At 32.9% G+C, this 27270-nt stretch overlaps 1 protein-coding gene across 6 annotated transcripts in view; it reads right to left on the minus strand.

Moving 5' to 3' along the window:
- LOC125679065 (protein SCAI-like) overlaps positions 1–27270 on the minus strand; it is a 42327-nt gene that overhangs the window by 4506 nt on the left and 10551 nt on the right. Inside the window, exons 3-15 of one of the 6 annotated variants that reach the window (XM_048917975.2) lie at positions 23491–23586; positions 23288–23374; positions 19144–19242; positions 11034–11130; positions 8599–8697; positions 7990–8145; positions 7519–7641; positions 5180–5206; positions 4193–4373; positions 3551–3647; positions 2976–3057; positions 1612–1684; positions 906–1079 (exon numbers count right to left, since the gene is read on the minus strand). In XM_048917975.2, coding sequence (XP_048773932.1) covers positions 906–1079; positions 1612–1684; positions 2976–3057; positions 3551–3647; positions 4193–4373; positions 5180–5206; positions 7519–7641; positions 7990–8145; positions 8599–8697; positions 11034–11130; positions 19144–19242; positions 23288–23374; positions 23491–23586 — 1391 coding nt within the window. The remainder of the gene's footprint in view (positions 1–905; positions 1080–1611; positions 1685–2975; positions 3058–3550; positions 3648–4192; positions 4374–5179; positions 5207–7518; positions 7642–7989; positions 8146–8598; positions 8698–11033; positions 11131–19143; positions 19243–23287; positions 23375–23490; positions 23587–27270) is intronic. The other 5 variants (XM_048917976.2, XM_048917979.2, XM_048917977.2 and 2 more) reach the window with 5 other exon arrangements.

Raw genomic sequence — 27270 nt, forward strand, 5'->3', positions numbered from 1 at the left:
TAGTAACAAATTTTAACTTTTAGATGACACATTTCACCCCAAAAATGCTTGAAATGTGAAAGATATAATGATACTTAGATCGATATCCATTTCTTTTGAAATTTCGTAAACAATAGCATACCGCAATCTTTGTTTACAAAAAAAATAATAAACTCTCTAAAATGAGCTTCTGTGATGATGTATAACCTTAATTTTCATGTAAAATCTTTCAAACACATTAGACAGTAGATTTTGATCATTAAAAGTGAAAAACAAAATTTTGGGTAAAATCGTGAGTCAGTCCCTTTAATAACAGCAAACTTAAACAAAACTCTAAATATAGCCCTTAATAACAGCAGACTTAAACAAAACTCTAAATATAGCCCTTAATAACAGCAAACTTAAACAAAACTCTAAATATAGTCCTTAATAACAGCAGACTTAAACAAAACTCTCAATATAGCCCTTAATAACAGCAGACTTAAACAAAACTCTAAATATAGTCCTTAATAACAGCAGACTTAAACAAAACTCTAAATATAGTCCTTAATAACAGCAGACTTAAACAAAACTCTAAATATAGTTCTTAATAACAGCAGACTTAAACAAAACTCTAAATATAGCCCTTGATAACAACAGACTTATCATACACATGTAATGAAAATTCGGGCATTAGAGAGGAAACAGTTAAACAAAACTCTAAATATGGCCCTTAACAACAGCAGACTTATCACACATGTAATGAGCAGGACCCAGTTGCATGAAGGTTAGTTAACTTTAACATTTAACTTGTCATTAACTGATACATTTATGTAATTTTAACTAAACTTTAACTGTCATCCTGAGTTAAATTCAACTAACTTTTGCGCAGATGGGTCCAGCACTCTTAATTATTCAACAAACTGTAATAAAAGCAAGCTGTTTACCTAGCTTTTTTGACCTGGAGAAGAGTTTGGAAGCTTCACTCATGAACTTGTCTATGATCCCTGTGCACTTGTCCCAAAGGTCAACAGGAACTTCATAAATATTGCAGACATAGCAGAACGCCATTAAGGGGTCGTGTAGAAACATGGTAAACAGATTTCCTCTTCTGTGTTTGTCTAGACAGAGGAATATTCACAATTTATCTTACGAAATCAATGCAGGAGTGAGTTGTCCTCCTCTATAAATTTAGTACCAGTAATTGTTTCGAAACTTTATATACCAATCTAAAAATTATCCTTAAAAGGAATGTATATTAATGAGTTGATCCGTGTATGTTATTCCTGGGTATTTCCCCCTTTCTTAAAATAGAAAAAAATCTCCCAATAATACATCAAAATAGCTACTGGATTTATCATTATTTCATGTTCTTTATAAGAAATCAAACATTCAATGCATGATTCAGTTTATAGACAGAAAACTCCTATACAAATTGTTACATTCTCACTAACCGTGCTTCATTTTGCACTGTGCATCTACCTGCTGTTTTTTGACCATTAAGAAGCAGTAATACATATTTTCATGTATTCACAAATTTACTTCAAAATGTACTTATTGCACTCATATTTCTGGAAGTTAGTACTAAAGCAATCATAGGAAATCTATGTACATTTACAAGTAAATTCAGAAGCCTGCTGTTGAGCTACTGACCTTGCATGGTTGGAGGTGCCCTCTCTGGAGACAGTAAACAGACCACAGGTTGTCCAAACAAATTTGGAATATTCTGAAAATACACAAACATATTATTTCAATATTCTTAGTTTTTCAGACTTTCTGCTAGGTGAAAACAATCATCAATCAGCACATTTTCATTTCTTCAAATTAATGTTTTGCTTTTCAATTATTTTATATTTCTGTCACCTGTGCCACAGAGAAACAATAAGAATCATTTTATCGGTCTGTTTGTCTGATACATGTACCTCTATATACTATACCGGAGGAGTGTGTTCTATGGAACTGTCATTAAGATATCAGGGTAATTTGGTGAGCTTTACTCACTTGCAATGAAAGGACACTTTAAATTATCCCTCTCTTGAATTCATAACTGACAACTAAACTCTGGTGTCTAGAATGCATCATATTAAGGGAGAAAATCAAAGAAACAACTTTTGACACATTTTTGAACTATCACCTATTAAACATGACGTATTGTATGAGTGGTATTTTTAGCGAAACACGTTTTTGAACTATCACTTATTAAACATGACGTTTTGTATGAGTGGTATTTTTAGCAAGACGCGTTTTTGAACAATCACTTATTAAACATGACCTATTGTATGAGTGGTATTTTTAGCGAGACACAAATTTAGTGATTTTCCCATAAATTATGGGTATATATATTTAGCGAGAGCTTTTTCAGTGACCTTTAATTCCAAGAAAGATCACTATTACCTCCGATATGGAATAAGTATTAGTGATATTTAAATTTAGAAATCTCAACACTCACTAATAATGCCAAAATTAAATCCTCACTAAATATTCTACTTGTACGGTATGTGGTAGTTTGGGTTTTACTTTTATTTCTGAATTTCGATCCCGATGTAAATCATTCATCTGTTGTATTCGACCACGCCCACTTTATCTTTCGGTCGATAACTTTACTGACAGTTTCTATTGTTTAATTTACTATATAAAGCCATGCAGCGAACAATTTGTGGAAGCGAGACAGCTGGCCTGGAATCATGTCTTGTTTGTCTGTTTTGTCCTTTATACTTTGCCCTTGTAACTTACTAAATTATTATATTACCTTTGCATTGGGAGAATTTTTTGATAGTTTACAGGTTAAGTTCTAGGCTTTAGGAGTGTGTATTTGTCATATTCATACTGGTAATAAATTTGTAAAGTATTGTTTATCTTTTTTTCATTTCTATTGAATTTATTTTCAAGTTTCTAATCATAGTGTAGTTGGGTCATTTCGAAGTCGCCACTATCAAATAAATTAAAACAAACACAACGCGAAGTACAGACTATACGAACGCCAGACCTGCTACAGGAATCACTCATTTTTTACTCACTTGAAATGAGGAGCTGTTGTCACTATCCACGATGACAAATAAAGGCTTTCTCGTGTACGGGTATAGATCCCCAGGGTGCAGGCTGGAATTGAAATAATGGTAGGTAATTACCAACATCCCACAATGTACACAACATTTAGTATATATAAAGTTTGTGAAAAATTGATCAGAGCCAAAAGAAATCTCATAATTCTGTAATTTGTCGCCCTCGAATAGGTGTGTCTCAACTGCCATTTTCTACTACAGGGGGCAGTCAGTCAGGGAGGTTCTGAGACTGCTGTGGGATTGAGATGGCTGCGGGATTGTCCTTGCTGAGCCGGCTGCAGGATTGTCCTTGATTTTATATTGAGGGGAGTTGGAGGTCACCATCTTGTTCAAGAAATTTCAAGATGGAATTTTGAAATGTCCATAAACTTTCAGTTGCAAATATTCCACTAAAGTTCAGGATGAACAACACCATATTCTTCACACTAATTTTGACTGCGGATTACTCTGTTTACCAGATTGAGATATAGGGCTCATGGCGGGTGTGACCAATATTACTCAGTATTTCTACATTACTGATCACCACCTACCAATGAACTTCTTTGAGATGTCCTAATTTTTTGGTTCGAATAATCTCCTCTCCTTCCCTCCTGGCATTTGTCACCACACCACCCAGGTCATAGGCAGCTGTAAACAAAGATAATCCTCACAATCATTGGCAGCTGTAAACGAGTATACAGTCATCCTTACAATCATACACGTAAATGACTAAACACAATGTCGCTCAAAGTGCCGTAAGAAAAAGATCCTATAAATAAAAGATACAATGTATATTAAATGTCGAGAAGATCCCTATAAAATGTCACAAAGCACTAGCGTGCCTTGACAAAAAGATCTGTATTAAAGATCACATGGCGTGTCTTACGAAAAAGATCCTCATCATCAAATATAAAGAAAATGTGACTGATAGTTTTGAGGAAAAACTTAAAATTCTAAACACATGCATTTCTATTAATGAGAAGAAACATCTGAATAAGGACGTGTATATTTGGCAAACAAGAAATCGATGAGTCTGAGATCTGCAAATGATGCATAAGGAACTAGAGCTGGATACAAAAGTTTGTGATGACTTGCAGGATGGCAGAGGGTCAAACAGTGTAATGTTGGAGTGCTCTTGTTAGTTTTTCACATTTTGTAATTTTTTTTACGGCTGCGATGGTTTGGACACTTACGATCGTCTCCATGCTTCATGCTGCTAGGGCTACCGTCAGCTGAGATGTAGAGAAGTATAATTCCGGTGGGTGGAAGCTCCTTAAACCCGGAGGCTAGGAACGTGTTCAGTTGGCTGTATGTAGGTTTATAAAGAAGATACTTGTGGGGGTTTTCACGTCGATTGTTTCTGTCTCCATTTTCCTATATAAACAAAACACTAGTATTACAACCATCAAATTCTAATTTTTGTTTCTTTAAAATTAGTGAACATTTTTGATTAAAAATCAAATTTCATAGAATTCATTAACAGGCTAGTCAATATCAGGTTTAGCTAATCCAATTCATGATCTGAACATAATCAACTTCCATCTAAATTATTGTATCCTGATTAACTTGGTCTTAAACAAATACTGACACTAAATTTTCCATATTCATAAATTTTCATTATTGATGAATAGTCAGCTTTTAAAAGATCTGTTGTATGAAAGGCAAGCTCTTTAGAGATCAGTACTATGAATGATAAGCTTTTAAAAGATCTGTTCTATGAATGATCAGCTTTAGAGATTTGTAGTATGAATAGTCAGCTGTTTAGATTTCTGTTGTATGACTCATGAGATTTTTAGAACTCTATTGTATAAATGGTAAGCTCCTTAGAGATCTGTTCTACGAAAGATCAGCTGTTTAGAGATCTAATGTATGAATGGTCAGCTCTTTGGAGTTCTATTACATTAGCCATAATGACAGTCAAAATAAGTACAATCTGTTTTACAGTTTCTCACTGATATGATACACGGAGTCTGATTTTAAATAAAACGTACATTTATTACACCAAACAAATTATTTCACTGAAGCAAACAAGTTACAAAAGCTTGGCAGGAAAAAAATTTCTATTTGAAGAGCTGAGCAAAAAAGTTAGTGCCAAATGTTACAGAAACGTCAACAGGACAACATCATCCTAAATTTGGTTAATATACAAAAGACATCACATGAATATCGACTCAGTTTACCTCTTTTTTCATATACGAAGGCAATAACTGGAATGAGATGTGCATGTATGTATCTCTTACAAAATTTAAAATGTTAGAGCCCTATAACTTTACAGCAGTAAAATTAAGCATTGTACAATGTAAACATACTAACGTACTACAGGAATGGCACATTATACTGTATATAAGAATTAAACATATAAGCTAGAGACACAACAGCTGATTTTTCAGTGACCTAAATTCCACAGAAAATTGTTTGTGCAGTGTATCCCTACATAAGTACTTTCAGTTGTATTCATTTCATAAATATGTTATATTGGCATGATACAATCCAAAGGATTGCCCTTTAATATCGCCCTTCGATATTGCCCTTTACTGTCACAGTGGATCTCCCATACTGCAGACACATAAGAGATTTCTTCGGAGCAGTGCACGTGTCCCTAGGGTGGATGATATAGTGGAGATTTGGCTGAATTAACAAGACGTACTGTGAGCAATACTCACTAAGAATACCCCCCACTTACCCCAATCTCCCAAAGGGTGTTGTTAATGGGTATAAATGACCTCTTTCCTGAGTGTAAAAATATGGTATGCCTTTGTAGAAGAAAATGGAAGATATAGTCAGAACACAAATCCATGGTATAAACCTATAATTTTGATCTTGAGATCAAAGGTCAAGGTCATAAAGAGGTCATGAATGTACATGACACATAGTCTCATGGTGATACACCCATGTCTTATGGTATGACTATGTCAAAACCCTATAATCAATTTTGACCTTGAGGTCAAAGTTCAAGGTCATATACAGGTCATGAAGGTACTCGACACATCGTCCCATGGTGATACACTCATGTGTCAAATATGATATGCCTATGTCAAAGAACAAAGAAGTCATGGCCCTGACACGAATCCATTGTAAAAACCTTTAATTTTGACCTTGATGTCAAGGTCATATGGAGGTCATGAAGGTACATGACACATCGTCTCCTGGTGATACACTCCTGTGTCAAATATGGTATGCCTATGTCAAAGAACAAAGAAGTTATGGCCCAGACACAAATCCATTGTAAAAAACCTTTAATTTTGACCTTGAGGTCAAGGGTCAAGGTCATATAGAGGTCATGAAGGTACTCAACACATTGTCTCGTGGTGATCTACCTGTGTGCCAAATATGGTATGCCTAAGTCAAAGAACAGAGAAGTTATGGCCCGGACACGAATCTGCACAGACAGACGGACGGACGGTAAGACAGACAGACAGACAGAGTGATTCCTATATACCCCCCAGAACGTATAATTACATGAGGCAGTCTTTGGGAGCTGATGAGGTCAAAGACCAGAATTATTTACATGAGGCAGTCTCTGGGTGCTAACAAGGTCAAAGAACAGAATTGTTTACATGAGGCAGTCTCTGGGAGCTGGCAAGGTCAAAGACCCGAATTATTTACACAAGGTAGTCTCTGGGAGCTGGCAAGGTCAAAGACCATAATTATTTACATGAGGCAGTCTCTGGGAGCTGACAAGGTCAAATACCATAATTATTTACCTGAGAAGTCTCCAGTGGTTTCACTAAACTACTTACAGTGGTACAGAGGGTATCTTCTCAGTAGCTAGAGAAGCATCATAGACATAAATAAATTATTTCAAAAATGGTGTGGTCTGCCTGGGACGGGGGAAGACATAAATAAATTACTTATATAGGGTGGTCTGCCCAGGACTGGGGAAGTGTTATAAACATTAATAAATTACTTACATGGGGTGGTCTGCCTGGGGCCGGGGAAGCGTCATAAACATAAATAAATTACTTAGGGTGGTCTGTCTGGGGCCGGGGAAATGTTATAAACATAAATAAATTACTTACATAGGGTGGTCTGCCTGGGGCTGGGGAAGTGTTATAAACATAAATAAATTACTTACATAGGGTGGTCTGCCCGGGATTGGGGAAGTGTTATAGACATAAATAAATTACTTACATAGGGTGGTCTGTCTGGGGCCGGGGAAGTGTTATAAACATAAATAAATTACTTACATAGGATGGTCTGCCTGGGGCCGGGGAAGTGTTATAAACATAAATAAATTACTTACATAGGGTGGTCTGTCTGGGGCCGGGGAAGTGTTATAAACATAAATAAATTACTTACATAGGGTGGTCTGCCTGGGGCCGGGGAAGTGTTATAAACATAAATAAATTACTTACATAGGGTGGTCTGTCTGGGGCCGGGGAAGTGTTATAAACATAAATAAATTACTTACTTAGGGTGGTCTGCCTGGGGCCGGGGAAGTGTTATAAACATAAATTACTTACATAGGGTGGTCTGCCCGGGACTGGATAAGTGTTATAAACATAAATAAATTACTTACATACGGTGGTCTGCCTGGGGCCGGGGAAGCATCATAGATTTGATTGGATAAGTCTTCTTGTGGTTCCCTCTCTAGTGTCTGTAACATCCTAAACATGTCCAGGGTCAGTTCACTGTATTTCAGCTGTGAGAAAAAGAAATCTCGGTGTTACAGCATCACACCATGTTCTGATTTGCTTTCTCCTCTTAATGATTTAAAAATTATCAAAAATTTAGAAAATCATGGAAGACTGAAATACTTTATTTAATGTTTTTTCTCAGTATTTTCCATTTTTAAACAGAACTAAAAAAACATTCCTTAAGAGAAAAACATTACCAGCTCAAGCAATGCTATTGTATAAATCCAATATGACCTTAACCATGGACATAGACTATAATATCGCTCAGCAAGGGCTGTGTAAATATAACTTTCATCATAGTATTGAGAACTCCTGGATTGCTAGATAAGCACCATTATGGCCTGTATGCTTACTACCTGTTCTGAGGAGTTTCCTACGATCAGGATTTCTTGTAATCTGAGTATAGCTGGAGTTCCCTTCTCTAAAGGGGGAGTATTTAATGGGGTCAGCCTGTGAGACAGAACAATTGGGGTACCATCGTGGTCCAAAACTCGCACTGTGCAGTGAGCCTGCAAGTCAACACACAGAAAATTTACAGGAATATCTTGAAAAGAAAGTTGTAAGACAAAGACTAAATCACACACAATACCTATGTAAGTAATCTGAAAATTTATCTGAAGATTGCTACTGCTTTTTGTCCTAAGATATCTCTTATTTCTGAGACTTACGTCCTGGATATCTCTTATTTCTGATACATGTATTTACATTCTGAATATCTCTTATTTCTGATATTTACATTCTGAATATCTCTTATTTCTGATATTTACATTCTGAATATCTCTTATTTCTGATATTTACATTCTGGATATCTCTTATTTCTGATATTTACATTCTGGATATCTCTTATTTCTGAGACTTACGTCCTGAATATCTCTTATTTCTGATACTTACATTCTGGATATCTCTCACCTCTAATACTTACGTCCTGGATATTTTTTAAATTCTGACATTCTAAGACTTACGTCCTCGAACTCTCTTATTTCTGACAGCACGGTTTTCCATTCACTTTGGTCCTCTGGTTGGTAAGTAGATGTGTAGTCATCTATTTGTTTGCCAAGGTCCTATAAAACAAAACACATAATGATGAATGCTTCACATAACAGCAGAGTACAAAGTATAGAATTGGTAGGGAGTGAGTGATCTCAAACACTGGCATCAATTCCAAACCCATGGATGCCCCAAGTCTTCATAGAAACTGAAGTTAATCGTGTTCATTGTTCAGCTAGACAGTTCAGAACATAGACACACATGTTCAGAGTTCATATTGTTCAGTTGTAAATAAACAGCCTAGTCCAAAAGCTGAATTGTTGTTAAGAAATAATATGTTATATACAGTGTGACAGTTCGACCGAGCGAAGCATGAAATGGTCAATGGCGTTCATAATTCGATTAAGTACGGTAAATTAGAATTGACTTTAAAGTATATATCATTTATGAGCTAAATGCCCAGTAACATCTAAATTTTAAAGGTGGGAGTATATGAGGATAACTACAGGATCCGCCTATTCATTTACCGCAGGTAATATAATGTTAGCTAACGTACACTGTGAAGTCACATTTAGCCTCAACTTCAAATGAAACAATCATAAACAATAACAACACATCCCATTTGCAATTTAAAACACAGTTAAAATTATTAAACAAAATTAACCAACAAATTCAAAGTGGTGAAAAAGTAAGCGTAAATATATCGTATATTTTCATTTAAAGAAACTCATGAACTCGTTCATCTATTTAGTTGTACATGTATTACTGTTTTTCTATTTGATGATTGGCTAAAAATTGTGACAATAATAATTATATCATTCAACTTTTAAACACAAACTTAGTGTGCACATCAGTTTTGTATTTTTGGCCTTCATAAGTAAAACATGAATAAATGTGGAAGCAGTTAATAAACAGAACAAAATGGAGGCGCCTATATGGATCACAAAATTTTCAGTGAACATATGTAGTGTATTTGTTGATTTTTCTCATTTTTTCTTTTAGATACATGTTACCTTTAGAGCCTTGCTTCTTGGGCAGGCCTTTGGCCCATCGATATACTGTAAATGTATTACATTTGGCTGTGTATTCTATTTAGCGCCTTTGGCGGAACGCAGCTTTCGCTAAATCAAGTACATCGCTAAATGCCATCCCTAAATCTAGATGTTTAAAGTAATTCAGGAATGCGCTAAATCAAATCTACGCTAACTTGTTGAAAAAACGATTTCCGCCAAATATCGTACACGCCAAATATAATATGTTTACAGTAATCCAACATTAAATCCTGTACAAGTCGACAGTAGTAACATGTTCTAATATCAAATTCTGTACAAGTCGACAGTAGTAACATGTTCTAACATTAAGTTCTGTACAAGTCGATAGCAGTAACATGATCTACATTAAGGTATTCCATGTATAATGAAAGGATAATGAACAATTTTGAAGGATTTAGATCAACATAAAAGTTTGTTGTTAAATAATGATGAAAGTGAAGCAGATAAAATTCACATGACTGGTAAATGATTAGAAGCTGACCTTTTTGCACTTAAGACTTTTTGGAAGAGTTGTCTGCCCTTTGTAAAAATAAGAAAAATCTAATTTTCTAAAAATGTGTGTGGTCAATGATTAATTTTATTTCATATTTTCATAAAAAGAAAGTGTATGCAACTTTCTACCAAGAGATTATTATGAAAATATAACTTGTTTTTAAAATATTGTAATAAAACATGCTTTTCCCATATACTTCAATGTTAAATTCTAGGTGAAATAAATCAAGCAGTAAACAAAATTTTGAAAATTCCTATGGTGGATTATTTTTATTTGATGAACCCTTCAAAATGATACCATGATTATAAATATTCCACCATCCATTTATTAGATATGAAATATGGTCATTATACATTGAATACCTTAAGTTCTGTACAAGTCGATATCTAACATTAAGTTCTGTACAAGTCGACAGCAGTAACATGTTCTAACATTAAGTCCTGTACAAATTGAGAGCAATACCATGTTCTAACATTAAGTCCTGTACAAGTCAAGAGCAGTAACCTTAGATTCTGTACAAGTCGATAGAATATGTTCTAACATTAAGTTCTGTACAAGTCGACAGCAGTAACATGTTCTAACATTAAGTTCTGTACAAGTCGACAGCAGTAACATGTTCTAACATTAAGTTCTATACAAGTGGATAGCAGTAACATGATCTACATTAAGTTCTGTACAAGTCGACATCAGTAACATGTTCTAATATTAAGTCCTGTACAAGTTGATAGCAGTACCATAATCTAACATTAAGTTCTGTACAAGTCGACAGTAGTAACATGTTCTAATATTAAGTCCTGTACAAGTTGATAGCAGTACCATAGTCTAACATTAAGTTCTGTACATGTTGACAACATTAAGGACTTACTCTCTCAAGGTCCTTAACAAGCTTCATCTTCTTCAGCAATAAACAAACTAATATAAATCTGGCATAAAACCTCAGCTTCTTCACCATCAGATCTGGTCTGAAATCAAACATACACCAGGTATCAATTAGTGAGAAAACACTTCTGAATTCTGAACCATGATAAGAATGCCGAATAAGTTTAAGATGAAGAGAAATAAATTTCACAATAGCAAAAGAAATGCATGTAAGTTACAGTGAATTACCAGAATATACAAGTGAGAATCTAAAAGATATAGAACCAATGCTTTTTTTAATTCTAAAATCAATAAATTATGCTCAACTCTTATGTGACTTCAGTGCACTACAACATGTCATGCGATGATGTCATACATACAGACTGGAAATAGAGAATGTATACTGAATCGATCTAGCACTAGGACATGCCCTCATTATTTTTCGATGATTCTTTCATAACGTAATGTGGAATCAAATATATGCTGGTGCTATTGCTGCTAAAATCCCATTCATGATCCTGTTTGATTGTTATTTTAAGAAAATGAAACCATGCAGTCTGTACATTTTGTCGATTATTACACTTGAAATATTTAAATCTATATTCATTATTTACTCAATGAAATGATATTTGCACAGCAAAAGCAAGCTTATTCTCCTACTAATATTGTTTCAATTTATCTAGTGAATGCCCTTGCACCATTTTATTGATATTGTTTGTTTTCCTCTGTAGTAAGCAAAACATATGACATCATATTGTGATGTCATAGTCAACCTACTGTACACAGTGCATGTCAGCATATACTATACATGAAAATGCTTAAAATATGTACAAGGGAAGTTTAAATGGATATAAGGATATAATTATGCATTTTAATCATCTTATTTTTATAGAATCACTTATATCTAGCCTTCACTCACATGAGAAGGTGTAACTTTTGAATTCTGTGAAAATTTAGAAAACTTTTTTCTGCAAAAGAATTTACTTCAATACAGTGAAGTTTTGGCCATTGTTTCTATATATAAAAAGAAATGTTTATGCCAAAACAACAGAAGGGAACATTTTAATATCTCAGTGATGATTTTAATGTAAAGTAAAACTTATATAATTTGGCAATATCTAATAATCCGCATAAACCACTTTAGCTGCTAATAACTCTTTAATTCGTAAGACACTTTTTGAACTCTTCTCATTTTCGCGGTCTCAACATCACCATTCTTCCAACCCTTACCTTGATAATCAAAATACTGATCATGTTGCACATGTAAATCCTTACGTTCATTATCAAAATACTGATCTCATTCATGTAAATCCTTATGTTGATTATCAAAATACTGATCTCATTCATGTAAATCCTTATGTTGATTATCAAAATACTGATCTCATACATGTAAATCCTTATGTTGATTATCAAAATACTGATCTCATTCATGTAAATCCTTATGTTGATTATCAAAATACTGATCTCATTCATGTAAATCCTTATGTTGATTATCAAAATACTGATCTCATTCATGTAAATCCTTATGTTGATTATCAAAATACTGATCTCATACATGTAAATCCTTATGTTGATTATCAAAATACTGATCTCATTCATGTAAATCCTTATGTTGATTATCAAAATACTGATCTCATTCATGTAAATCCTTATGTTGATTATCAAAATACTGATCTCATTCATGTAAATCCTTATGTTGATTATCAAAATACTGATCTCATTCATGTAAATCCTTACTTTGATATCAAAATACTGATCTCATTCATGTAAATCCTTACGTTGATTATCAAAATACTGATCTCATTCATGTAAATCCTTATGTTGATTATCAAAATACTGATCTCATTCATGTAAATCCTTATGTTGATTATCAAAATACTGATCTCATTCATGTAAATCCTTATGTTGATTATCAAAATACTGATCTCATTCATGTAAATCCTTATGTTGATTATCAAATTACTGATCTCATTCATGTAAATCCTTATGTTGATTATCAAAATACTGATCTCATTCATATAAATCCTTACGTTGATTATCAAAATACTGATCATGTTGTGCATGTAAATCCTTACTTCAATTATCAAAATACTGATCTCATTCATGTAAATCCTTATGTTGATTATCAAAATACTGATCTCATTCATGTAAATCCTTATGTTGATTATCAAATTACTGATCTCATTCATGTAAATCCTTATGTTGATTATCAAAATACTGATCTCATTCATGTAAATCCTTATGTTGATTATCAAAATACTGATCTCATTCATGTAAATCCTTATGTTGATTATCAAAATACTGATCTCATTCATGTAAATCCTTACGTTGATTATCAAAATACTGATCATGTTGTGCATGTAAATCCTTACATTGATTATCAAAATACTGATCTCATTCATGTAAATCCTTATGTTGATTATCAAAATACTGATCTCATTCATGTAAATCCTTATGTTGATTATCAAAATACTGATCTCATTCATGTAAATCCTTACGTTGATTATCAAAATACTGATCTCATTCATGTAAATCCTTATGTTGATTATCAAAATACTGATCTCATTCATGTAAATCCTTACGTTGATTATCAAAATACTGATCTCATTCATGTAAATCCTTATGTTAATTATCAAAATACTGATCATGTTGTGCATGTAAATCCTTACATTGATTATCAAAATACTGATCATGTTGTGCATGTAAATCCTTACATTGATTATCAAAATACTGATCTCATTCATGTAAATCCTTATGTTGATTATCAAAATACTGATCTCATTCATGTAAATCCTTATGTTGATTATCAAATTACTGATCTCATTCATGTAAATCCTTATGTTGATTATCAAAATACTGATCTCATTCATGTAAATCCTCACGTTGATTATCAAAATACTGATCTCATTCATGTAAATCCTTATGTTGATTATCAAAATACTGATCTCATACATGTAAATCCTTATGTTGATTATCAAAATACTGATCTCATTCATGTAAATCCTTACGTTGATTATCAAAATACTGATCTCATTCATGTAAATCCTTATGTTAATTATCAAAATACTGATCATGTTGTGCATGTAAATCCTTACATTGATTATCAAAATACTGATCTCATTCATGTAAATCCTTATGTTGATTATCAAAATACTGATCTCATACATGTAAATCCTTATGTTGATTATCAAAATACTGATCTCATTCATGTAAATCCTTACGTTGATTATCAAAATACTGATCTCATTCAGGTAAATCCTTACTTTGATATCAAAATACTGATCTCATACATGTAAATCCTTACGTTGATTATCAAAATACTGATCTCATTCACGTAAATCCTTATGTTGATTATCAAAATACTGATCTCATACATGTAAATCCTTACATTGATTATCAAAATACTGATCATGTTGTGCATGTAAATCCTTACATTGATTATCAAAATACTGATCTCATTCATGTAAATCCTTATGTTGATTATCAAAATACTGATCTCATTCATGTAAATCCTTATGTTGATTATCAAAATACTGATCTCATTCATGTAAATCCTTATGTTGATTATCAAAATACTGATCTCATTCATGTAAATCCTTATGTTGATTATCAAAATACTGATCTCATTCATGTAAATCCTTATGTTGATTATCAAATTACTGATCTCATTCATGTAAATCCTTATGTTGATTATCAAAATACTGATCTCATTCATATAAATCCTTACGTTGATTATCAAAATACTGATCATGTTGTGCATGTAAATCCTTACTTCAATTATCAAAATACTGATCTCATTCATGTAAATCCTTATGTTGATTATCAAAATACTGATCTCATTCATGTAAATCCTTATGTTGATTATCAAATTACTGATCTCATTCATGTAAATCCTTATGTTGATTATCAAAATACTGATCTCATTCATGTAAATCCTTATGTTGATTATCAAAATACTGATCTCATTCATATAAATCCTTACGTTGATTATCAAAATACTGATCATGTTGTGCATGTAAATCCTTACTTCAATTATCAAAATACTGATCTCATTCATGTAAATCCTTATGTTGATTATCAAAATACTGATCTCATTCATGTAAATCCTTATGTTGATTATCAAAATACTGATCTCATTCATGTAAATCCTTACGTTGATTATCAAAATACTGATCATGTTGTGCATGTAAATCCTTACATTGATTATCAAAATACTGATCTCATTCATGTAAATCCTTATGTTGATTATCAAAATACTGATCTCATTCATGTAAATCCTTATGTTAATTATCAAAATACTGATCATGTTGTGCATGTAAATCCTTACATTGATTATCAAAATACTGATCATGTTGTGCATGTAAATCCTTACATTGATTATCAAAATACTGATCTCATTCATGTAAATCCTTATGTTGATTATCAAAATACTGATCTCATTCATGTAAAACCTTATGTTGATTATCAAAATATTGATCTCATTCATGTAAATCCTTATGTTGATTATCAAAATACTGATCTCATTCATGTAAATCCTTACGTTGATTATCAAAATACTGATCTCATTCATGTAAATCCTTATGTTGATTATCAAAATACTGATCTCATTCATGTAAATCCTTACGTTGATTATCAAAATACTGATCTCATTCATGTAAATCCTTATGTTAATTATCAAAATACTGATCATGTTGTGCATGTAAATCCTTACATTGATTATCAAAATACTGATCATGTTGTGCATGTAAATCCTTACATTGATTATCAAAATACTGATCTCATTCATGTAAATCCTTACTTTGATATCAAAATACTGATCTCATACATGTAAATCCTTACGTTGATTATCAAAATACTGATCTCATTCATGTAAATCCTTACTTTGATATCAAAATACTGATCTCATTCATGTAAATCCTTACGTTGATTATCAAAATACTGATCTCGTTCATGTAAATCCTTATGTTAATTATCAAAATACTGATCATGTTGTGCATGTAAATCCTTACATTGATTATCAAAATACTGATCTCATTCATGTAAATCCTTATGTTGATTATCAAAATACTGATCTCATACATGTAAATCCTTATGTTGATTATCAAAATACTGATCTCATTCATGTAAATCCTTATGTTGATTATCAAAATACTGATCTCATTCATGTAAATCCTTACATTGATTATCAAAATTCTGATCTCATTCATGTAAATCCTTACGTTGATTATCAAAATACTGATCTCATTCACGTAAATCCTTATGTTGATTATCAAAATACTGATCTCATACATGTAAATCCTTACATTGATTATCAAAATACTGATCATGTTGTGCATGTAAATCCTTACATTGATTATCAAAATACTGATCTCATTCATGTAAATCCTTACATTGATTATCAAAATACTGATCTCATTCATGTAAATCCTTACTTTGATATCAAAATACTGATCTCATACATGTAAATCCTTATGTTGATTATCAAAATACTGATCTCATTCATGTAAATACTGATCTCATTCATGTAAATCCTTACTTCAATTATCAAAATACTGATCTTATTCATGTAAATCCTTACATTGATTATCAAAATACTGATCTCATTCATGTAAATCCTTACTTTGATATCAAAATACTGATCTCATTCATGTAAATCCTTATGTTGATTATCAAAATACTGATCTCATTCATGTAAATCTTTATGTTGATTATCAAAATACTGATCTCATTCATGTAAATCCTTATGTTGATTATCAAAATACTGATCTCATTCATGTAAATCCTTACTTTGATATCAAAATACTGATCTCATACATGTAAATCCTTATGTTGATTATCAAAATACTGATCTCATTCATGTAAATCCTTACGTTGATTATCAAAATACTGATCTCATTCAGGTAAATCCTTACTTTGATATCAAAATACTGATCTCAAACATGTAAATCCTTATGTTGATTATCAAAATACTGATCTCATTCATGTAAATCCTTATGTTGATTATCAAAATACTGATCTCATTCATGTAAATCCTTATGTTGATTATCAAAATATTGATCTCATTCATGTAAATCCTTACTTTGATATCAAAATACTGATCTCATACATGTAAATCCTTACGTTGATTATCAAAATACTGATCTCATTCATGTAAATCCTTATATTGATTATCAAAATACTGATCTCATTCATGTAAATCCTTACTTTGATATCAAAATACTGATCTCATTCATGTAAATCCTTACGTTGATTATCAAAATACTGATCTCATTCATGTAAATCCTTATGTTGATTATCAAAATACTGATCTCATTCATGTAAATCCTTACGTTGATTATCAAAATACTGATCTCATTCATGTAAATCCTTATGTTGATTATCAAAATACTGATCTCATTCAGGTAAATCCTTACGTTGATTATCATAATACTGATCTCATTCATGTAAATCCTTATGTTGATTATCAAAATACTGATCTCATTCATGTAAATCCTTATGTTGATTATCAAAATATTGATCTCATTCATGTAAATCCTTACTTTGATATCAAAATACTGATCTCATACATGTAAATCCTTACGTTGATTATCAAAATACTGATCTCATTCATGTAAATCCTTATATTGATTATCAAAATACTGATCTCATTCATGTAAATCCTTACTTTGATATCAAAATACTGATCTCATTCATGTAAATCCTTACGTTGATTATCATAATACTGATCTCATTCATGTAAATCCTTATGTTGATTATCAAAATATTGATCTCATTCATGTAAATCCTTATGTTGATTATCAAAATACTGATCTCATTCATGTAAATCCTTATGTTGATTATCAAAATATTGATCTCATTCATGTAAATCCTTATGTTGATTATCAAAATACTGATCTCATTCATGTAAATCCTTATGTTGATTATCAAAATACTGATCTCATTCATGTAAATCCTTATGTTGATTATCAAAATACTGATCTCATTCATGTAAATCCTTACTTTGATATCAAAATACTGATCTCATACATGTAAATCCTTACGTTGATTATCAAAATACTGATCTCATTCATGTAAATCCTTATGTTGATTATCAAAATACTGATCTCATACATGTAAATCCTTACATTGATTATCAAAATACTGATCATGTTGTACATGTAAATCCTTACATTGATTATCAAAATACTGATCTCATTCATGTAAATCCTTATGTTGATTATCAAAATACTGATCTCATTCATGTAAATCCTTATGTTGATTATCAAAATACTGATCTCATTCATGTAAATCCTTATGTTGATTATCAAAATACTGATCTCATTCATGTAAATCCTTATGTTGATTATCAAAATACTGATCTCATTCATGTAAATCCTTACATTGATTATCAAAATACTGATCATGTTGTGCATGTAAATCCTTACATTGATTATCAAAATACTGATCTCATTCATGTAAATCCTTATGTTGATTATCAAAATACTGATCTCATTCATGTAAATCCTCACGTTGATTATCAAAATACTGATCTCATTCATGTAAATCCTTATGTTGATTATCAAAATACTGATCTCATTCATGTAAATCCTTACGTTGATTATCAAAATACTGATCTCATTCATGTAAATCCTTATGTTGATTATCAAAATACTGATCTCATTCATGTAAATCCTTACATTGATTATCAAAATACTGATCATGTTGTGCATGTAAATCCTTACATTGATTATCAAAATACTGATCTCATTCATGTAAATCCTTACGTTGATTATCAAAATACTGATCTTATTCATGTAAATCCTTACATTGATTATCAAAATACTGATCTCATTCATGTAAATCCTTACGTTAATTATTAAAATACTGATCTCATTCATGTAAATCCTTATGTTGATTATCAAAATACTGATCTCATTCATGTAAATCCTTTTCCAGTGTAGAAAAAACATCAGACAGAATTACATTTGTTGGCAAATTATTTAATTTGAGATAACCATCACAACTTTAGGAAGGATCTAGCATCAAAATAACTTGCATGAGCTCACCTACAAGATTGGAACATTATCTGATAATTTACAATAACTAAATGAATAGCGACATTCAGAAGCATGCCTTACCTCTCCTCTTTGCTGGCCCGGGAGTAATATCCCCTCTGTCGTATTGCTGAGTAAAAGTTGAAGGATTCATTCAAGTAGTTGGTTTCACTGGTTCTCAAACTGAAAAATGATGTCATCAATTTACACCTGAATCTGATTACCTGAATTTGTCTGTATATAGGTATTACTCAAGCTTATGATCAGAGTAAGAATCTTAGTAAGTCTAACAGTACATGTTTGTAGGAGTAAGTCTAACAGTACATGTTTGTAGGAGTAAGTCTAACAGTACATGTTTGTAGGAGTAAGTCTAACAGTACATGTTTGTAGGAGTAAGTCTAACAGTACATGTTTGTAGGAGTAAGTCTAACAGTACATGTTTGTAGGAGTAAGTCTAAGACAGTACATGTTTGTAGGAGTAAGTCTAACAGTACATGTTTGTAGGAGTAAGTCTAACAGTACATGTTTGTAGGAGTAAGTCTAACAGTACATGTTTGTAGGAGTAAGTCTAACACAGTACATGTTTGTAGGAGTAAGTCTAACATAGTACATGTTTGTAGGAGTAAGTCTAACAGTACATGTTTGTAGGAGTAAGTCTAACACAGTACATGTTTGTAGGAGTAAGTCTAACAGTACATGTTTGTAGGAGTAAGTCTAACAGTACATGTTTGTAGGAGTAAGTCTAACAGTACATGTTTGTAGGAGTAAGTCTAACAGTACATGTTTGTAGGAGTAAGTCTAACAGTACATGTTTGTAGGAGTAAGTCTAAGACAGTACATGTTTGTAGGAGTAAGTCTAACAGTACATGTTTGTAGGAGTAAGTCTAACAGTACATGTTTGTAGGAGTAAGTCTAACAGTACATGTTTGTTGGTATAGCATGTTTCTTCCATAGAATCATGAAAACCATGACAATTTTTACCAACAGGATCATGAGATCCATGACAAGTTTTTCCAAAGAATCATGAAAACCATGACAAGTTTTTTCTACAGGATCATGAGATCCATCACAAGTTTTTCCACAGACTCGTGAGAACCACAACAATGATATTGTCCACTGCGTACCAGACACTTGAGATTTACACACTGCACATTGAATATAGATGCTGTAAACAGAAGACAAGAGGGACAATCTCACTAATAATATATGCTGAGACAGGAGGGACAATCTCACTAATAATAGATGCTGAGACAGGAGGGACAATCTCACTAATACTAGATGCTGAGACAAGAGGGACAATCTCACTAATACTAGATGCTGAGACAGGAGGGACAATCTCACTAATACTAGATGCTGAGACAGGAGGGACAATCTCACTAATACTAGATGCTGAGACAGGAGGGACAATCTCACTAATACTAGATGCTGAGACAGGAGGGACAATCTCACACAGAATCTGAAGAATTTACAGATTCATCAATAACCCAAAATTTCAATATAACCGTTTTGCATCTATTATGTAACCTGCCTTACAGTAACATGATCTGACAGCCCCTGATGTGTACCTTACATCGTACACTAACTTTTGTGTGTAGAAATATCAGAAAGATCTAATGTGAGCATCTCTTTCATCTCGCAATTTCAACATACAATGGTGAATCAGTCATTTTCAACAGAACTGTAAATATTCATCATTCATGATCAAAAGTAGCTAGAAATGAAAGTTAGTGTACATTTCAAAATACTTGATCACAATTGCCTACAGTGCACACAAGTTATCAGATGTCGTGTTTTAAATGCTAGTTGGCAAACCGATATTGTTAGAGCTAAATCCCTGGGGCCACTCAGATGTTTTCACGTCCCCATTGGTTTTGTTTGCCTCTATGTAGTCATTCTGCCTGTCTGTGATGAACAGTATTGATTGTTTTTATTCAACATAAATAATTCAATGTACTCTTTGATTTCAACATAGAAAAAGATGACATTGTATATCCATAAACCATCAATAAATCATCCTCCAGTCTCCTCACAGACATATCACAACAAGGGGACTGTGCAGTTAAATCAAGGGTATTGCAAGTACAGGATAACAGGGCAGTTTATTGGTAAGTTTGGGAATTCCAAATGTAGGGAGATTTACAAAGCTAGAACTATGACACTCCAGATTCTAGTACTCACAAAATAGTACCGATACTCATCAGTTGTACTGATACTTGACAAAGGTACAGACACTCCCCCAGTAGTACTAATACTCCCCTAATGGTACATATACCCCTCCAATAGTACTAATCCTTCCCTAATAGTACATGTACCAACAATTAACAAACGTATCGGTGATTTCACAGAGAATTTCCAATTTTATGGGATGTTATTTGTATTATGAGACATTTTTCTTAACATAATTTAAACCATAATTACACATGTATATGGAACCAGGAGACATACTAAATATGTTGATTGTTAAATTTGGTGTCCATTTTCAGGATAGAACAGACTTAATCTTCAAAGTACAAAGTGTTGACAATAAAAAAACCCACTTTCTCTTAACTTTGGTACACTGGTCTCTCTTTCAGCATCAGCACACCCCCATGTCAGAGACAATGTTTGTTAAAGGTTGGGAACTATGATAATTTTTCTCTGTTTCAATATTTATCATTATACAAATGAATGAGCATTGACTGATATAATTAACGGCCAATGTAGGCATTGCATGTACTACTATTGCATGTGCATAGTTAATTGCATGTTCTAGCTGTAATTCAATGTCTGCATAAAAAAGGCTTAAAATTACAAGCTGGTCCAGGATTAATGATTTTTTTTGTACTAGCATATCAATTCTTATTATTGTTTTCTTAAGCAATAAGTGTGTAAATTTGAAACTAAAAAATACATTCATTGATTGATTTCTCAATAGGCCTGAGTGAGAACTGAGAAGTGCCATGGATTCCAGCCCGCAGACATAATGGGAACTCTCCACTGTATGGACTATATTTGTGGGGAACTAATTATTGATGCCCTAAATGATAACAAATACACAGTCTGTATCTGGGTCACATGAGAGCACTCGAGGGCTCCCATGATGCCTCTACAAAAGGATGCATATGTTACTAAGTTTTGAATGATTTGAACACGACCTCTCATTGATCAATACACCCCTGTGACAAACTCTAGTTTCTGTTGCATTACAATGATGTATCATAAACTTATGCAATAAGCATTGTAGTCTATAAAACCTTTAAAGTAAATTTAAATCAGATAACTTTCCATACTCTTGAAAAGACATTTACTTACTAATAATGATAATAAAGTTGTCAGGTGACTGTCACTAATAATGATAATAAAGTTGTCAGGTGACTGTCACTAATAATGATAATAAAGTTGTCAGGTGACTGTCACTAATAATGATAATAAAGTTGTCAGGTGACTCACTAATAATGATAATAAAGTTGTCAGGTGACTGTCACTAATAATGATAATAAAGTTGTCAGGTGACTGTCACTAATAATGATAATAAAGTTGTCAGGTGACTGTCACTAATAATGATAATAAAGTTGTCAGGTAACTGTCACTAATAATGATAATAAAGTTGTCAGGTGACTGTCACTAATAATGATAATAAAGTTGTCAGGTGACTGTCACTAATAATGATAATAAAGTTGTCAGGTGACTGTCACTAATAATGATAATAAAGTTGTCAGGTGACTCACTAATAATGATAATAAAGTTGTCAGGTGACTGTTTCTAGTAATGATAATAAAGTTGTCAGGTGACTGTCACTAATAATGATAATAAAGTTGTCAGGTGACTGTCACTAATAATGATAATAAAGTTGTCAGGTGACTCACTAATAATGATAATAAAGTTGTCAGGTGACTGTCACTAGTAATGATAATAAAGTTGTCAGGTGACTGTCACTAATAATGATAATAAAGTTGTCAGGTGACTCACTAATAATGATAATAAAGTTGTCAGGTGACTGTCACTAGTAATGATAATAAAGTTGTCAGGTGACTCACTAATAATGATAATAAAGTTGTCAGGTGACTGTCACTAATAATGATAATAAAGTTGTCAGGTGACTGTCACTAATAATGATAATAAAGTTGTCAGGTGACTCACTAATAATGATAATAAAGTTGTCAGGTGACTGTCACTAGTAATGATAATAAAGTTGTCAGGTGACTGTCACTAATAATGATAATAAAGTTGTCAGGTGACATTCACTTACTAATAATGATAATAAAGTTGTCCAATTTTTGAGGCTACCTCCCCTATCTGCCATCTTTTTAAGCCATATTTGGAATCCAAGATTTGTCTGCAATGGTAACACATCAATCAACTAATTACACCCATTACATTCAGCTCTCTGACTTCAATGAGCTGAGATAAAAACTGTTCAAAAATAGGAAAATGATTGTTTTTCCAAGTTACCTGTGTTGCTGTTGAAATTTCCAGAGCTTTGTGTAAACATCAAATGTTCTACCAAAATATGACTGCCATTGTTTGTGTCCATACTGAGGAAGGTCCCTGAAATAGGAAATGATTAACAACTTGTAAAAATGTAATTTGATTGCTATAATTAATCGCAGATTAAAAGTGGACAAAATAACATATTTCTTTACATTTCAGAAATACGTACATCTTCTGCATCTCAGGAAGTGTGTCACACTTCCTTCTGATATTGATATTAGAGTACAAGAGTAGAAGTTTTCTTGTTTAGACAAAATCAGACATCTCCCCCATTCCCTGTGTCTTCAAGGTCCCCCCCCCCCCCCCCCCCCCCACACACACACGTAAGTCATTACTGACAACAAACTAGAAAGGTGTTGCAATGATACAGTTCAGACATGATTTAACCTTGGATTATGTGATACGACAAAAGAAGATGAAAATTAAGTCATAACATGCATGTAAATGTATACTATAGGTATGTACATGTATATTTAGATATATACCTACATATACTTACTTCAGATTGGTGTAATTTTACACAAGGGTAAACTAGTAATGACTAGACCACATTTTCAACATTAAAAAACAACAACATTTTCTGGGTAGCTTATTAGCTAATGCATTTGTTTTTGTGAACTGAGTGAAATATGTTAGTACATGTTCAAGTGTAAACTTTTTGTAATAAAAGTATGGAGACTTGACCCACTCTATGAAAAAAAACTTACTTCATGTGCATAACATTTGTTGTATATTAATTATTAAGAAAATTTCTATGTCCACGATGGGTGACTTTAGATAGCTTGAAATTCGAATATTCTTCATGAGATGGATAGCCAAGGTGGTATAGCAGAAGTCTCACTAAAGTTTTGGACAGGCCCAGATTGCAAATATGGTTCGAAATACCAATTTTTCCTGCAAATTATTTTTTTTATATGAATTATTAGACTTCCCATAATTATTTGTCTCTGGCATTTTATGCTAAGTTTTACTCATAGCATGTAGTCTTAATCACGATAACAAGTAATTGATTCCAACATGCAGTTAGTGAATAAATGTAAACAAGTATGGGGCAACATGTGAAGTATGGATGTTGTTTATGTAAACGACAATTTAACTTTTAAAAAGGAAAGTTAAAGAGAACAATTTCAACAATGCTTCAGAAGTTACTTGAGGAGATCATGACAAAAGCCAAATATGCAACCAGTGCAGACTGTCTAAAAGGCACAGTGAACTACAGTTCAGTACAAAAACAAAAGAAAATCAAGTGCCTGTCACTGTCCCATTTGTATTTGCTGGGAAATCTAACAGCAAATGTGTGTTCTGTAACTGTAAAACCGGCCTCAGAGTTGTACCAAAGAGGCGAAAACTGATGCCTTTTTATATTTGGTATATTAGTACCAGTAAGTTGTAAATGCTGTTCAAAAACATTTCTTGGGGGGGAAAAACTGAATTCAAATCAAAGCATTATTACTGCACCATACAGAAAACGCTATTCCACATTTGATTTACACCACAAAACATGTGAAGTTTCTCATGATCAGTCACATCAGTTAATATGTCAATGGAAATGTGGAGCACATACTGTTGGATGTTGTGAGCATGTATATGCAGTGTCATCTGGTACCTTACGTACTCCAGGCATCAGTGTAATTATGTGTGTGTTAAAAACTGCTTAATGTCTCAGAACTGATACATGTATATATTGATGCTGCCTGTGAAACAAATTCTGATGATGATTTTGATTAAATATCCTTCTTTGAAGTATGATATATATATTTGTTTTGAATTCTAAATATTTTGGACATCGTTTTAGTATGGTACTGTATCTATTGTAACTTCGAGTACCATCAATGTGGATTTTAAACTTCTGATTTGCGACCGGCGTCCAATCATGAATAGGCTTATTGTTCGCCAAGTTCACCCATCTTCTTTGACTTATGCATGGAGCTCAAGGCTGTAGCAGTGAGGGTTCTTTATCAGGGCTGTAGCAGTGAGGGTTTTTTTTTTTATCAGGGCTGTAGCAGTGAGGGTTTTTTTTTTTATCAGGGCTGTAGCAGTGAGGGTTCTTTATCAGGGCTGCTGCAGTGAGGGTTCTTTATCAGGGCTGTAGCAGTGAGGGTTCTTTATCAGGGCCGTAGCAGTGAAGGTTCTTTATCAGGCTGTAGCAGTGAGGGTTCTTTATCAGGGTCATAGCAGTGAAGGTTCTTTGTCAGGGCTGTAGCAGTGAGGGTTCAATCTTTATCAGGGCTGTAGCAGTGAGGGTTCTTTATCAGGGCTGTAGTAGCTACAGCCCTGATAAAGATTGAACCCTCACTGCTACAGCCCTTTTTAAAAACTTCTTTCTGTGTGCATTTCTGATTGTTTTGCATTAATTAGGATACACTGATACTAGCATGTAATACAATAAGTATTATCATGTTCAATATGTCTCGTGTTATGAACATTGTTTATTTAGCTCATACTATTACTGTACAGTGCATTCTGGCCTAATTTCTGGGGGGTTTTCTTCCATTTTTATTATTATCATAAAGATAGTGTTGTAAAATTACACTCTGAAATTTGTCATATGCATTATTAACAATCATGTTTGCTGTAATGCCCATGAGGGCCATAATTTGGAATACATAAATCATATCATAAATCTAGAGAGATATGGACCATCTCAAAAATGCTTGCTAATCTTCATCTACAGACCCTTCAAGAAAATAGAAAGGAATTACAACTAAGTTTCTTGTTCACGGTGGTGGAGAGGCTGGTGCAACCATACTTGTTTCAAACTACTTAAAACCAGTAAAGTCAAAAGATGCATCCGTGCTGTTAACTTCAGTGACTATCATTCATCAAACATCACAGTGAATTATCAGCTAAATAATTCAGAGTGAACCTGTGACCTATAAAACACTCATTCTTTCCCTGATCCGCCACCGAGTGGAACCAACTGGAAGACAACATAGTGACAGTGCCAAGTGTGGAGGCATCAAGTCCGCCCTGCACCGTGATTAAGACACTTATATGCGCTCTCTATTCTGTTGTTTAAGTCCCAGTATACGGGATATCGGAACTAAAAATTTTTGGAACTCTTCAGTAAAAGAAGTCACGAAATTATGCATCACTTGGGCAACTCTTGTATACAAATCAGTAATGGCTAAAGACGACTCATATCTGATGCAAAAATATATGCCTGGTTTGAAAATTATTTTTCAGAATGTTGCAAGTGAATGCCCTAATACCAAAACATGAGTTATTGAATTAAATTTCTGATGTTTGATGACAGAGATAAAATAAGGTTTATTTCTTCATCGTATGCAGGTGTGTGGATAATAAATGCGATTTTTTCGAGTCATTAAAACAAACAACTGCTATGAAATGATATAAATAACGACAATTTATGCATTGATCTCCATGCAGACACGTACATACAGTAACATGTACCCCCTTCCCGTTTTCTTGACACCGCGCTAAATTATCACATACAACATTTGTTATTAGTACCTGCAAAGATCTATTTATTGGCTGCAGTGACTTGATATAGTAGCAGTGAAAGGTAGTAGCAATGCAAGGTTTAATAGATGAATTGAACTCATACATGTACTGATGATAGTACCCCCCTCCCCTTTACGACTTAGGGGTTTGGGCAGAACTGCTTTTCTTGCTAAGGTTTTTTCATATAAAGGCACCTTTTTTCTCTCCCCACCCCTCAACTTTAAAAAAAAAACCCGCTAAAATGTGCCCAAACTCACTATATATGATAGTAAGTAT

The sequence above is a fragment of the Ostrea edulis genome, chromosome 2, assembly GCF_947568905.1.
Source record: "Ostrea edulis chromosome 2, xbOstEdul1.1, whole genome shotgun sequence".
In the NCBI taxonomy this organism is placed as follows: Eukaryota; Metazoa; Mollusca; class Bivalvia; order Ostreida; family Ostreidae; genus Ostrea; species Ostrea edulis.